Source organism: Thunnus thynnus, chromosome 7 (genome assembly GCF_963924715.1).
Source record: "Thunnus thynnus chromosome 7, fThuThy2.1, whole genome shotgun sequence".
Classification (NCBI taxonomy): Eukaryota; Metazoa; Chordata; class Actinopteri; order Scombriformes; family Scombridae; genus Thunnus; species Thunnus thynnus.
The window spans coordinates 20,012,329-20,029,245 of NC_089523.1; the positions used below are offsets into that span (position 1 = coordinate 20,012,329).

General features: G+C 37.6%; 1 protein-coding gene across 1 annotated transcript; it reads left to right on the forward strand.

The window, feature by feature from the left end:
- Nucleotides 1-7,454: 7,454 nt before the first annotated feature.
- Nucleotides 7,455-9,688, forward strand: gemin7 (gem (nuclear organelle) associated protein 7). The gene is made up of 2 exons (XM_067594799.1): nt 7,455-7,573; nt 9,184-9,688. Exon 2 carries the CDS (start codon nt 9,205-9,207, stop codon nt 9,589-9,591), a length of 387 nt encoding a protein of 128 aa, XP_067450900.1. The 5' UTR covers nt 7,455-7,573; nt 9,184-9,204; the 3' UTR covers nt 9,592-9,688.
- Nucleotides 9,689-16,917: the final 7,229 nt, after the last annotated feature.

Sequence of the window (16,917 nt, forward strand, 5' to 3'; positions counted from 1 at the left end):
CCACAGAAACGTTGAATATATATGTTTCAATATGTGTAATACGTATCATATCAACATTTCTACAAACGTAGCTTATTAACATTTCTACCCGTTGAATAATGATAGTTTTCGGTTTCAGAGCAGCTGATCAGAGTTTGTTCAATCAACTCTGAGTATGTTCACTTTGAGTTAAGCTTGTGCTTAACTCAAAGTCATCATCAATGGAGCCGCGATACTACGATTCACCATGGCAACAGGTAAATAAAAGGCAGAGCCTCCATTTTAATGCAGTGGACGTAGAGATATTAATGCTTGTGTGTGCGGACATAGCACATCTTGCAAGCCTATGTCAAAGCGGGAAAAGTGTCAGTGAGTTAACACAATAAAGTTTTATTCAGTGTTGTCCATTTATTCATCATTTATCAGACTTACATTTCCTCAATGATGATAAAGTGGAATCTGACTGTATCAGGCTGCAGCTACATTACATTTTAAATATATTTGTTCAGCTTTAATTTGACTGATAAAACACGAGAAGCAGCAACTGAAGATGAAAATATAGTTAAAGATTTAAAACATAAATAGATCAAAGACACAGAGACATGACTGTAAACTCTCAGTCTGATCAGTAATAATGTGTTTGGTGATTTGTACTCGAAAAGGCGTCGAGGTTAAAATACAGAATATTTAAAATTTTTAGACGTCTATTTGTATCTCAGCTCAACAACAGTCAGTGACTTTATTTCAGCTGCTTCAACAAATGTAGTAAATTTTAAACACTGAAATGCTGTTAAAACACATTAAAACTATGCTCCCTATTTAAAAATCTCACTCTCAAACTACATTCTGCAGCTGTACCACGATCCTGCTCACTCAGCATATTAACCTATAATCTCCAATATTATAGGAATGATGTTCCATCAGTGGACCAATCACATCATGACTGATAGAGATAATTATTGATTGATCCCACGTGTCTAAAGCTTCATACCGATATTTAAAATTAAAATGAGATTAAACACTATGTGCAATAAAGATTTCACGTCAGGAGCTGCTCTAACAAACTGACAGAGTCTAGTTATAAGAGAAGGACGCAGAGGTTTTATTCTGAGCTGAGGATGAATTCACGCTGTGTGATATTTGAATGTGAGAGAAAAAAACGCTGTTCAAAGAAACGTCTGATGCACATGAAAGCAGTAACTTTAGAAAGTCCTTGAATAACTAAACTAATATCCAACCAGGATTTAGATTCTGACAGATAGTGAACCTCCGCTAATGAATGCACTTTGATACGACTGAATGAACGAGGAAATGAAACAGTGTGTGGGGCTCTGTAAGAGGAGACAGAGAGAAACTCAGACCCCTCCTCTCATTTCTCAGTTTGTTCATCCTCGAATCCTTTCCTCGCCTCCTCTCCTCGCGTCTTAGTCCCTCCCACCTGAGATGCGAGCAGAGGCGGCGAGGAAGAGACACGAGGAGAGAGGAGTCAAGGAAACAGACATCCAACAAAATGAGACATCCTTGCTTCAGAGCCGTCACGGCAATTAAATATAACGTGCTGCAGAGTTGCATCATCTGTCCATTGTTTTGCTACAGCCTGCTGCTGTATTTTGAGCATAACAGTGTTCATGACAACTTATATATTTACTTTGAATTCAAATTACAACATGGCATAATATGATTAGAATGTACGGATGTCATACATTGTTTTATTTTATTTAACGCGCACGTGCACACACACACACACACACACACACACACACACACACACACACACAAACAAATATCCTTTATATATTTTATTGTGTGAAGCACTACAAATGGTTTGTATATTGTGTTGTATATTGCTGTGTCACGCCTCTTCTATACGTCACGGGTGTCGAAAAACTATCCTCGCTTATGGCTCCTCCGGCAAGCCTCCTCTCTCCTCACTCCTGTGGGGGGGTGGGGGGGGGCCTTCCCTGACCTGGCACGTGGCTTCAATTCCATTCCTGTCTACAATCAGCTCATCAAGCCTCAGCTCAAATACTCCAGCTCTCCTTCCACTAATCGCCAGGGTGTTCAGTCACATTAGTGGTACCCACACTCTCGGCCGCTGTATTAGCAATACTAGAGTTGTTTTCATGTGCTCTCCTTTTGGTGCTTTCATTAATACTACTTCTCCTGTGCCCCGAGGGGTGTACTACAAAGCAAGTTCAACATACCCAGGCTTTATTTGTGTGAGCTGGCTCGACAAACCCTAAACTCGCGATCAGAGATAACTGGTATCATGATGGTGGATATGAACTTTCTTTGTTAACCCAGGCTTTCTGCCTCAGGCTTTATGCGGTCCCCATAAAGGGGGGCGTTACAGATCATTATAATGGAGAGATAAGAAGAATATAAATACATTATCACAGCAAAAAGCAACGCTGTCGGTGCAAATAAGGCGAGAGAGGAATGCTGGCAGAAAATTGCTGATGTAAATTCGTTCATTAAAAAACAAATGGAAACACTTTGTAATACAGCCCGTGTTTTACAGTGTAACTTCCCATCACTTACCATGTAACTACCCGGAACTTATGGTGTAACTTCCTGTATGAATCAGTACGTTACATGTGTATATGTGAACTAAAATCAAATGTTTTTGCTCATGGCAGTTATGACAATCATTTTTTATGCATGTGTGTTTGATAGGCAAGCTTCACCCATACTCAAGAGATTTATTATGCTTATGTCTTCCACTTCATTGTATGAATTATTAGCATGCTAACGATTAGCATGCTAATACACATGAATTTGGTTGTCAAGATTTTACCATAAGGCAGGCAACACAATACGATAAGACAAACAATGTTGCACGTCATAAATATGACTGCTCACCTAACAGGAAAATACGACATCAAAAGCCATTGCCATGGCAACACATTGTTCGCCACAAAGTACAAAGCTGTTTTTAAGGGGCTAGACATGGTTGAAAGGTCACAAAACTTTGCACACACACGACAGGTCTTAACGTCTGTAATATCGTATAGGTGGCTGGCATGAGTGTGGCAGAATGGCTCTACAGCGCCCCCTACAATATTTCAACGAAGCAGCCCCCGCGCCACGTTAAACCGACATGTACGAAAATCGGTACACACATGTATCATGCCAGGACGCACAAAAAAGTCTCTTGGACCCATAACTTAAACCCAACAAGAAGTCGGCCATTTTGAAATTAGTGCTAAATTTTAGCGATACTCTGTATTTCAACGAACTCCTCCTACAGAATTCATCATAACGACTTCAAAATCAGTGTATGTCATCTAGACTAGTTTGTGATTAAAATGTATTAAAAGATTTAGTTAACGTTGAAGCATGTGGCTGTGGCATGGATTTCGCATTGCAGTTTAAAGGATTTGTGGATTCCTGCCCTGAGCTGAAGAACAATAAAAAGACTGCAAAGTAGTGACCACTAAAGTGGCGATGTAGAACATAAGAACAAAGTACCTGAAAATTGTTTTTTTTTTGTTGTTGTTGTTGTTGTAAATGTCTGTCACATTTACAGTTTAAACATAGTTTTCTGTTTTGTTCTTGTTCCTTTGTTTTTTTTTAAATAAAATTAATCATTTTATAACTACATTTTGATAGATTAGTTAAGATAGATAGATTAGTTAAAAGTTATTTTGTTGTTTAAGTTTTATATATAGTTTTATATATAGTTTTTGTTAAGTTTTATATAGTACAATTTATATAGAATATTTATATTGTATAATAGTAGTTTATATAGTTAAGAAGTTATAAATGAAACATATTCTATTTTATCATGTTCAATAATTTTTTCTCATTGTCTGTTCAAAATGTTGGTCTGGTGTGTTGTTAATGACACGTTGCATGTTGTTAGATTGTGACATGAAAGGTAACAGAACCAAACAACTAAGTAAGGACGGGAGAACATAATACAGCCCACTCCCTGTTGTTACCATGTACTTATAGGGTAACTAGCCTTTACCTACAGAGTAAGGACTGGGGAACAGTGTGAACTTAATAATACAGACCAATCCCTGTTGTTACCATCTAATTATAGGGTAACTAGCCTTTACCTACAGAGTAAGACTGGGAGAACAGCACATACGTTGTGGTTTATGTGTAATCAAAGAATAAAATCATTTTTCATAACTTCCTGTGTACCTTATTATTGTGTAATTAAAGATATACTATGTATATTATTACATTACTGTTTTGTTATTTTTTCATCCTCAGATGAGAATACAAGCCTTTCATAGCTGTGCACTGGAGAGAGCTAAGTTTGCCTGTTATGAGCTGCTGCAGTGCTGGACCAACATGGCTGCTAGGAGCTAATTTTCAAAAGTATAGACCCATTTCTCGACTTGTTCTATTCAAATTCATACAATGAAGTGGAAGACATAAGCATAATAAATCTCTTGAGCGTGGGTGAAGCTTGCCTATTAAACACACATGCATAAAAAAATGATTGTCATAACTGCCATGAGCAAAAACATTTGATTTTAGTACACATATACATATGTGTACTAAAATCATATACATATACATATGTGTATATTCATACGAGGAAGTTACACCATAAGTTCCAGGAAGTTACATGGTAAATGTTGGGAAATTATACTTTAAAACACCAATTGTTACTCCCTTATTTCTTGTTGTTTTGTTTTCTTCCGCTGTACCTACATTTAAGTACCAGTAAGAACCGGAAAGCATTTTATATGTACAGATTCATATGAGGAAGTTACACCGTAAGTTCCGGGAAATTACATGGTAAGTGATGGGAAGTTACACCGTAAAACGCGGGCTGTATTATAAAGTGTTACCAAAAAAATTCATTAATTTATTAATTTCGTAAATAGTTTATATACTTATTTGACCACTCAATGCACTCTCCGTACCTCCCACATCCAAAGCTCTTAAACTTTAAACTTGATGCAGCAGATTTAAACATTATACTCAAGAAGTGCATTCACGTCTGACTCTGTCCCATAATGAAGGATAAGTGGAAATCACTTTAGATTCTGACCAAATCAAAGTGAAATTAATATTATATATTGAATATTATCTGTGATAAATATCAATAGATTAATCCTTTTTTGTTCAAAGTATTTCTTCATTAGTTTTTTTTTTGTTTGTTTTTTTTTAAATACAATTTGATATACTGTAACAAAATCCCATCCCCTCATCTCTTGCACCATCACAAATTTACAATGTGACATATCAAATCAGGTAGTTAGTGAAAGGACGGTGCTTTTTATTGCCGATTTAAGCCGAAACTCGGAGCATAACCTGCTCCGGACCAGGTTAAGTTTGCAGTATAAGTTACCATGGTGATGTAGCCAGGTTAAAAGAGAGCCAACTTTGTGACATTGAAAACCCTGGCTTTATGCCCAACATACCTCGCTAACCCACTAATCTCGCTTCGTAGTACACCCCTCAGGTCTCTATTGTCAACCTGGTCATTTGTTGTTCTTCAGCTGCAAGCCCATTCTCCAGCCACACCACGCCAAGCACACGCAGCCACCTGCCTCTCTCTGCCACACAACCCCTCTCCAGCCTGCCTGCCCCTTGCCAGCACCAGCCTCCCTCCCTTCTACCATCTTTTTCTCATCCATCCATCTGTTTTCTGTGTCTGCTTTTGGGTCCAAAAAACAACCTCAGCCATAACACTCCCCTTATCATATTTTGCAGTGCTCATATCTAAACCAACTTTACAAGGTGTGACACAACTGAGGATAAAATAAAAAGAATATTAACACCAAAATAAAATGTTGAATCCTATGTAAATTAAAAGAATGACAAAATGAATCATGTAAACTGGTTAATCAATGTTACCTTAATAAATGTGCCTTTGATTGGCTTTTTACAAATCTGTATAAACACAAAAACAGTTAGGCAATCAGTGTTCAGTTCCAGGAAAAATCCTGGTGCTTTCAATTGCCTGTCAAGGTCTGCCCACAGTGAGTCCCAAATGGATGACGACATGCACTGAATCAGACCGTAAAGTAAACACCAAAATGTGTCAAACTAGTTCACATGAATTTAAAAAATGGCTGGTGATACAGGGATGGTTGTAATGCCTTGTTACAACCGTCCCTGAACCAAGTTTCATTCATATTTTAAAAATGATAGATAGATAGATAGCAAGAAGCAGAAAACCACCCTTACTCTTTTTTCCACCATCCATCTTGCTGCTAGTAGTCAGGAATCCCTGCAGCCCTCTCAAGGACTGGTAGTCTTTGGATCCCAGTTTGGGAATTATTCTCCTAAACAACTTGATAACCACATTACAAAGTGGATATAATTAGGGATGTCACAAGAACCAATACATGGATACCATAAACACATAGATACCAAATCAATGCCAGCATTTAGAAAATGATACGAATACCAGTGTTTTTAGTTATCAATGGTATCAGCACCTCACTCTATAACTCAGTGTTATTATTCTAATATAGCCAGAGTGTGTTTGCTTAAATGCTGGGACACTTAAAGTTTCAGTCATACCTACAAGATTGCAAACCAAAATGAGAGCACATAATCACACAGTTATATTTGTTGTTACAGCATCACATTTCATACAGTTCCTCTAATTAGAAACAACTTTTGGGCTGCTTTGCTTTCTACTCGAAGGCTACAGGCCAATATGTAATTTGTAACTCTTATTCTAGTGCAGGCCACATGCTTAAATAATGAAACACACAAAGTTTCTGTTCAATTGTTAATGTTTATTTAAAAAAAGTTTTTAAATAAAAGTTTTTAAATAAAGGAGTGAGTCCTGAATAGGACTGCTGGTTTTGCCATGGTATCAAATTAGGTATTGAGAGTAGTGGAACTTCAGAGGTAATTATAGTATGGTGACATCACTAGTATATACTGTAAGTGTCAATTTACTGATGTCTGTTTACTGGTGTCAGCACTACAGAAGCGCCATCTAGTGGCACTTGTCAAAAAAGCACCGGAGTTTCTTCTCTATACCATGGATGTATAAAGAGAAAAAAATAATAAGAGAGATAAATAAAGAGAGTTCTCTTTGTACATACACGTTCTTTGACGCAGATCGGGCAGTGACTGGGGCCTTAAAGAGACAGGAGCTAAAACGGCCTGTTTCAGACAAAGGCTGGACTGAGGGGCGATAAAGAGGCAGTATAGGATGAATAAGGAGTTTCCTGTACTATAAATTATGCAAAGATATTCCAGTAGAGCCCAGAATAAAAATATAGACCTGGAAAAGCATGATATGTCCCCTATAAGACTTTTATAAAAGGGCATATGCAAACAGTGTGGGAAGAACATCAGGTAATTTGTACAATATACAAAAATATGGTTGGTACTGATATAACACAGCACAGAAACACGAAGGATGAAATGAAGATTTTTGGAAATATTTTAGAACAATTTGATAAGCTTTTTTTTCTGCCAATCTACTGACTTCACCTTCCGGCCCAGCAGGTGGCGGTAATGCGCAGCTGGCTTGCTATCTACCAATGAATGCAGAGATGAAGAAGAAGAAGAAGAAGAAGAAGAAGAAGGAAACCAAAGAAGAAGAAGAAGAACGCTACAGTTGCATGCGACTGTTGATGCTGCTAGCAAGAGGACAGAGTTGGTATGTATTTTATTAAACCGGAGGAGGTTCAGTAAAGTATTAGTGTATATTTGATGAACATGTGGATGAAAAGCGTCATTTGCTGTTATATTGTGAGGAACTTATATTATTTATATCAGCGTTATCTGAGCTGTAAGTTAGCATCACGCTCACATCAAGATGCTAACTTTGAAACAAAGTTTTATGTCTGTTAATAACAGTAATAATAATGAACTTTATTTATATAGCACTTTTCTTAACAATATTACAAAGTGCTTTAGTTAGCGGATAGCACAATATTTAATCAACGATATAGGTCTTCCCCCTCTTTGGAGTTCATTTTAATTTATAACCTACATTATGTTTGCTTTGTAGGCACAATACGCAATCAGAAAAGGGTAAAGTTAGCAATATATGCAAACGTCAAATCACAAAGGTGGAATAACAGGTCGATTAATATAGTGTAGTAAAAAAGTTATTAATGTGTTATATGCCGTTTCACGTGTGTTTACATAGATAAAGCTTGTAAAAATACCTATATTTTGTAGTTAAACAGTTATTTTCATTACCAATTCAGCTGTCAGCTTTTATTTTTGATCATGGATAAATCGTTAAGTCAAATTGTGAAAAATGTTAAACTCAAGTTCCCTGCATCCAGTGGTGTAAGAAGTATGTTGATCCTCTACTTAAGTTAAAGTACCAACACAGCCATGTAAAAATAATCCCATTACAAGTAAAAGTCCTGCATGAAAAGTCCTACACAAGAAGTATTAAAGTGAAAGTACTCGCGTCGTCTCTGACTGATATATTATTACTATATATGACATCATTAGATCATTAATACAGAAGCATCAGTGTGTAAGCAGCATGTTACTGTTGTAGCTGCTAGAAGTGGCGCTAGTTTCAACTACTTTATGTACAGTTTGCTAGTTTAGTCCAGTGGTTCCCAACCTAGGGGTCAGGCCCTTCCAAAGGGTCACCAGATAAATCTGAGGGGTCGTGAGATGATTAATGGGAGAAGAAAGAAGAAAAAACAAAGTTCTGATACAAAAATCTGTTTTCAGTTTTTGGACTTTTTCTCTCATCTCTGATTTTCGGTGAAATATTGGTTATATTTCAACATTTATTGAAATGAAACCATGTGAGAAGAGCAGAGAGAAAATCACTATTTGGTAGAGCTGAACTCATAAACTCATATTTTAAAAGCTTGTTATTTTATCCATTGTGTATAATCTTCATCTGAAAAGTAACTAAATCTGTCAAATAAATTTAGTGGAATAGAAAGTACAATATTTCCCTCTACTAAATGTAGTTGACTGGAAGTATTAAGTAGCATAAAATGGAAATACTCAAGTAAAGAACAAGTAGCTCAAATGTACTGTACTTGAGTAAATGTACTTAATTACTTTCCACCACTGCCTGGATCTAATGTGGCATTTTCAGATTTCTTGTTTTTTCTGACCAATAATCAAAAACCCAAATATATTTTGTTTACAGTAATGTAAAGCAGAGAAAAGCAACACATCTGAAAAGCCAATACAAGTGATTCTTCTGCATTTTTGCTTGATAAATAACTTAAACGATTAATCAGTAATCTCAATAGTTATATTTTTTTTGTTTTCTTTTCATAGGTGTTAGCAGCAAACATCAACATGGCAAAACCAGTGTCTGTGCTACGGTTGCCCAAAGGACCTGACCCCAACAGCCGCGGATTTGACCCCAAATCGCCACGCTTCATCGCTCTCTGTCGCACCTCCATTTCCACTTCGGCTGAGTCAGAGATGGACGCTGAGCAGCTGCAGAGAGAGCAGCACGCAAGATCTGTGCTGAGAGAGAGTTTCCTCAGGTGTCTCCTCTCCACAGCCAACAAGAAAGTTCAGTTCCACATGTATGAGAAGGTGAAGGTGGAGGCCACATTTGGAGCATCTGACATCGACGTGCTGAACTTTCAGGTGTCGGATCTGCAAACTCCCATCGGGGTGCAGAAAGAGGCACTGATCAGGTGTCAGGATGTAATTTCGTACACATTTGACGTATGAACACTTTTGGATTTGCAGTCACCCACCATTGTGCTGGAACTGAGGTAGTCTTTAAAGTTGGTTATATTTTTGTTGAATGGTGAGGCTGTATGTTGTGTTTTCAGTATTTTTTCAGTGACTGCATTCAAAGACCCAGCACTGACAAGCAGTTCCCCTTTTACAGCACAAGAGGGCAATAGATACCTGTGTTTCAAGAGTTATGTCAGACCTTAATGCAAGAGCTTGTTCAGATTTGCACCGGGGTGTTGGTGATGCTGTTGATAGAGTCAGATATCAGCAGATTTGTGACAAGGTATTGATTAAAACGCTGATGATGTGATGATGCTCTGCTGATGAGTACTAGTGCTTTCAGAATATCTTTACTCACAAGAACATTTTGGGAAGCAACTGATCATTTTTAGAGGTATTTCTCTCAGCTGCAACAGTTTGATTAGTTCAGTAAGTTGTAGTGCTTAATGAAAAACTAGAAAAAGACAACATCAAATCAGACACCCACACGATGTGTGTATGTACAGCACAGTACATCTGTATGTCACCCATTTCTGCTCTGCACCATGAGGCTTTCTGTAGGCCGTTAGGACAGTTGTCTTTCTGTGAAAGATGTGAAATCAAGTTATTATTCATGATTGTGTTGACAAATTACGTCTTATGTCATGTAAAACTGAAGCAAATGAAACATTGCACTTCTTTTGAGTTAACTATTTTTGTATTTCAGTGTCCATTTTGTATTCGGTTTAGAAAAATTATTAAAACGGAGCACTAATGTACAATATTTGGATTTCCAGCTCCATGCATAACTTATACTGGATGTATCAGGTACTTAAAAGAACTTGGAAGATGTTGGCTGTCAAAGGTTGGGGCACTGACCTTCAGCAGAAAGGCTTGTTCATGCACCTGTGTCAGCAAGTAGCCACCCCGCTGAGGGGCCCTTGAGCAAGACATTGAATACCTACCAGCTCCAGGTTTGCCATACTGTAGCTGACCTGCCTTCATGAAGAAGAAAGCCAAAATATTTCTTTTCTGATGCAATCACTAGAGCAACACAGTGTTTTGACTATTACAGCATTATGCAGACCTCAGCACTGATGTTTTTTGGCCACACAGGCCATCATCATGAGCAGGTAGAGATGTTCTATTTTACAATCATTTTAGGTCTGATGTCATCACCTTAATTAATGCAGCTGACCAATCAGCTGGCACACCTGGCATTTACAAGATGTTGTTTCCAAACACCTCTACCTGCTTCTAATGGCGGTTAAAGAAAAAGTGAAAACTTAAAACTGCAAATAAATCTTTGTTCTTTTTTTGGAGGCCACTCTTCTTTTATGCATTCTGAATATCAGTGGATCTCCTGATTTCCACACACTCTATTTTAACATATAAAATACAAAAGAAGCTCAATCCGAGATCCTGAACAACTTTGGTGGCAAAATTAATGAATTAATCAAATTTCTGTCATTTCAGCAGACCTCAGAAGTTCCAACTTTACTGTATGTCAGTGCTACATTGACTGCATGGGATTACCAGATACTATACCATTGTATATCAAATCTAAAATACAGCAAGACATGTTTTGGTAACTTACAAAACCAAGAGAAAAACAACAGTCATTATTTAATTAATATTATTACATAATATCAACATTTTTGCACAATTTTTCAACTAAATTGTATACTGAATTGAAAGTTTTTTCTTGATTATTCCTGACGAGTAACAGGCAAAACTGAAATGTTTCATATGTGAGTATCTGAATTAGCAAATAGAAATGAGTATTTATTAGGGCTAATAATTTGAGCAATAATCTAGTCAAAGGAGAAATGTATGGGAACATTATTTAATTTCATTACAGAAATCAGACCACTAGATCTGAACTGTTGAACACCAGAAAACACCAGAACAAAGTACAAATGAATGTGTTGATTTCAGTCACATATCCAAAACATTTATAGAGTGAAATATTAACCTGAATCAAAGCAATAGGCTCTTACAAATATCGAGATCTGAGATGGATCACATTCACATCAGATCATTTCTTCTGTAATGTAACAAATACTGAAACCCACATCTGATGGCAGCACATATATTCAAATGCTTGACCATAAATATAATACAGAGGAGCAGGATCCATCATTGTTTAGCACCAGCCTGATGGGGAGGGGGAGGAGGGGGCATCAATACTATTTAATCTTCCTAAAAGGTGTATTTTGCGAGTTCCCAATAAGTCATTTTATTTGAGTGCCATTAGGCGGCCGTGCTGTGCCTGTGTCTCTTTTTGTACCTGAATTATCTGACCACTCAGTGGAGACAGTCATCAATGAGGCAGTGACTCATCCTCCCTCCTTCTCTCTCCCTCTCTCCTCTCTCCTGCCCTCCCTAATCCGAAATATGACTTAAATCTCACATGACGTCATCAAGCCTGTGTGATTCAATCAGGAAGTCCCTCAAGGACAACCAATGTTAATTTCATATACACAGGAATGAATGGCTGTTCTGTGACCAGCAGCCTACATATCTCTCAGTTCTCACCTCTGCGCTGTGTGTCCACTGCACGAAACACAAAGAGTACATAAACATATTTAATTACTGTACTTGAGTGCAATTTTGAGGTAGTTTTACTTGACTATTTCAATTTTCTGCTATTTTACACCTTTATCTGACAGCTGTGGTTACTTTTTTCTTTGCAGACTAAGATTTTAATGATCAAAACTTATGATCAGCTGAAGAAATATAATGTATTTTTTTATTTCATTTGTATTTTTAACATTATACTGCTGAACAGTATATGTTGTGTATAAGTAGTTAAATGTATATATTGTTAAAAAAAAAGTTCAGTTAATCTGATAATAAAATATGTAGTAATTAAACACTGTCAGGAGCCATTTTGCCACATAATGTGTACTCTTGCTAATAATACTTTGTAGTAGTAAAATTTTAAAGTGAGATCTTTATTGTCCCCAATGTAGAAAAATGGCTTCACACAATTAGCATCAAAAATAACACCAAAAAAAATAACGAAGACACGCATAAAGACTCATCATCAACAAACAAAATACATAAATACAGTTATAAAGAAGATAGTAGAGAGCAGCTGGATGTAAGATGTAGTTTGTGACAGGGGCATGAAGAAGCTATGCATTCAAAATTTGAATAGAATCTGTCAGGAATAATAATAACTTTATTTATCTAGTGCCAAACATGCAGGAATGACACATTTTACACATTTTTGTTGTCTCTAAACTTGTCTGTTACACCCGCCTGAAGTTAGAAGCTTAAAAGTTGGGATGATCACTTCCAATCAGGAAGGTTTTGTGCCTTATTTTTCAAATTTCTTGCTTGGTTGTTTCTGTTGCTTCCCTATAATTTTTCTAGCTATATTCACCATTCCCTGCAGTTTCACTTTTCTTTCTAACATTCAAGTTTCCATACCATATGACCATGTGTAAAAATAAAATAATTTCCATTCTATACTTTTTTCAGTGTGTTTACTAAGTCCAATCATTTAACTTCAAGAGTAAATGTGATTTTATTAACTCTCTTTCTGAGAAATCCATAAACTTTTTACTACACACATAAAAAAACATATTTTCACTGTCAACTAACCACTCAGCATCCAGTCAAATTAATTTATTATTTTCTAAATGTGTGCAGTGTAGTCTTGATTTTTGGAGTTTGTACTATTCATATAGGTTTGAAAATTGTATTCAAAAGTGTGGCTCAAATACAAATAACTTCCTATTGTGTTTGCCGTCTTTAAAGCTGTCCTGATCAATATTTATATGACAGTGGATGAGATGTATAATGTGAAAGGTGTCACTAATAATGATGAACCCAAATGTTGCCAACTCTGCAAAAACAGCTGTGATAAATGAATTATATGCTACCTGTCCAGCACCAAACTGTAGCAGAAAGTCAAAGTGAGCAACTAGCTGGTGAACACAGTGGAGCATTTAGCAGCTAAAGAGCCAGATATTTGCCTCAGGAGTTGGTGGAGACCAAAAACAGAGCTAAACTGAGAGGTGGACAGAAACACGACTCAAAATAAATGCTAATCTTGCTCTGTATCTGTTAGATGAATCTGAATAAACAGCTGTTTATTAACAAGTTCACCGACTTAATCAACTTTATAAGGTGATAATATGTCAGTGTTGTGTTAACAGCTTGTTTGTTGCCCACATGTGTCCAATAACGTTACTGTTAGGTGTAATATGGTGGCTTAATTGCCAGACTTGAGCTATTGTTTGCACAGTTGAAACCATATCAGGTATCAGTATTTGCTGTAAAATTCAATCACAGTTCCACAGAAATATAAAACTACTGACAATTTCTTCAGGGAATGCAGTTGATCATCAGAGACTGCAGTTTATCTGAATTGCCTCATGTTTAGTGATTATTAAGAGTTTGGTGAGAATCTTTAAGTTTTAAGAGTGGATTGATCATACGAGCGATCTCTTCTGAAGAACTGGAGTTGGCTTCATGCTCTCTAATTTGCAGCAGTGCACAGGGACACACTGTCTCAATGTTATCTACGCTTACTGTTTGTCTTTCCTGACAGTCTGCTTCTCACTGATTTCACTGGAAAAACATGCCTGCCTCTTAGTATGGATGTGTATTTGTGTGGGTGAACGTGTGTGTGTGTGTGTGTGTGTGCGTGTGCGTGTGTGTGTGTGTGTCTGTCTGTCTGTGTGTGTGTGTTTGAGTGTATGTGTGTTGGTGTACAGTGCATCAGTCATGATGGTACGAGGAATCTGCCCTGTATAACGCCGCCGGCCAACAGGAAGCACATTCCGCTCCTTCCTGTTTGTGGCTCTCTCTCACTTCCTGGCAAGTGTCTGATAACTTACAAAACCACTTAATCACCCTTTGCCCAAAGCTCCTGCCAGCTAGACTGAAATATTTGGACAGTGACCTCATGATAATGTATTTTTAGTGTGTTTCATTATGAACGTTTCAGAGGAGGTGATGATGATTCACATGATAAAGTTCATTTCCATTGTATAAGACAGATCTACATCTGTTGACACAAAAGTTGATACTGATTAACAAACTCATCTGTGTGTTGTCACCTGGAGCGCACAAACAGCTGGCATGAATTCATGAACATGAGTCAAGCGGGCAGATGAGGTATTCACACAGCCAGCTGACGAGTCATGAAACTGTCTCTCGTTCCTCTGCAGGCACATTACAAAACAAAAGTAAAAGAGAGACAGAGTGGCTCTGCATGTTTGTCTACTGAAACCTTTACTCATTTTAATTTCTCTTTTAAATAATATCCTTGTAGATCTGTCTTTTTTTGCTCATTCACAGCTTAAATTTAATGTGTTTTGTTCATTTCAGTCTGATCTCGTATGGAACAGAATACAACCTCATTGTCCACCGAGGGCGAGACACACACATTACAACAACACTAACACTCTGAGTACTCCAGGTAATAAAATACAATAGACAAAAGTAAATTTTAAAAAAAACATTATTTTTTTTATTTTCTGTCGCTGCTGTGCATCTTATTTTTAGCCAGGCTAGCAGGTGCCAACATTCGGCGGTTGGTCAGTCGATCCACCACTTTGGTCCAAACTAAGATATCTCAATGACTATTGGATGGATTTACGTTTATTCCCCACTGGATGAAATGTATCAACCTTGGTGATGCTGATATTCTGCTTCTAGCACCATCATCTGGTCAAAATTCCACAGTGCAATATTCGTATATGACCAGATATCTTCAGAACTCATGACATCCACATCAGCCTCAGCTCTACGTTGTGTTCAGTGCTAATTAGCAGATGTTAGCATGCATGGTAAGCAGTACCAGCTAAACATGAGACATGCTGACATTAGAATTTAGTTTAGATCATGTTGATCTTTTAAATTAATTCATTTGTTTTTTAGGCGTGTTTTTGTTTTTGAGGGCATCACAACAAGCTGTGAACACGTCGACATATCATCACTTCATGGCAAATGTGTTAGCAATCAACTGCAACATAAGCATTTATTTGGAGTCATGTTTCTGTCCACCTGATGAATGTAAGTCCAATATACCCTCTCCTTTTTGCCGTTTAGCTGCTAAATGAACCACTGTGTTCACCAGCTAGTTGTCAACTTTGTCATCTGTCATTGTGTGCTGGACAGGTAGCACACAGTCGGTGTATCAGGGCTTTTTTTTTTTTACTGAAAACAACTGCCTGCTGTGTTTGAAAACTATGCTGATGACGAATCAAAACAGTAAAGTTTCAGGCCAGAAAACCAAAACAATGACTTCATAGATGCTAAAATGCTCCATAGAGTGGAAGAGAACTGCATAGTCGGATGATAAATCTCTGCGGCTTTTTTGACTACGTATGAGTGAGCCCTTTCACACATAGTTATTTGATCCATTGCTACACTGGTGTCTTTAAGAACCTCTGTGTTGGATTTAGTAGTAAGGTCTAGCAGTGAGGTTGTAGATTGCCACCAAATGAATACACCTCCTCTCCCCCACCCCTTCCAAGCGTGTATGAGAACCTATATGGTGGCCGCGAAACTCACGAAAAATGCGGGAGGCCCTCTCTAGAGCCATTGTTTGGTTTGCCCATTTTGGGCTACTGTGGAAACATGGCGGTGCAACATGGCAGACTCCGTGCAAGAGGACCCACTACTTATGTGGATATAAAGGGCTCATTCTAAGGTAACGAAAACACAACAATTCTTAGTTTCAGGTGATTATACACTAATTAACACATACTTATGAATATTATATTCCATTTCCTCTAAGTCCGTTCCGCTAGATGGCACAAAATTCTACACACTGCACCTTTAAACTTGTCTTTTTATGTTTATTCACCACTTTGACCCTACAGCATATCTTTTGTACATTGACTGTTTTTTCTGATTTACTTTAAGCTTGTTCTTCTCATTTTTAACTTAAATTATTTTAAATTATCTTAAATCTAAATCTTAAACTCTACTTTATAGCTATTAATTACCACAATGAGAATCAGTCCCAACTACATACAGCACAATCACTGATAAGTACATTTTCAGGAACACAACTACATGGTGATATTTACTGTTAAGTGCTCATTGGAGCTGTTTTCTTCGAGGCAGCCAGACGGGCAGACACAAGAGGAATGGCTGAGTCACCGTCAGTCCCCAGGTTTGTTTGAGTTGCCACCGGGGGGGAATGTTGGAGGAGCTCCAGTGATTGTGAGGGCCAGGCGCTGTGTGGCAGCCTCACTTCCCCGACTCAAGTGGCCAGGGAGATAAAGAAGCCGCCAGGGGTGCCTGCCAGCTGGACCCCAATGAGCGCCCAAACATAAACAATCCATCAAGATTAGACCATAAAACATCAAA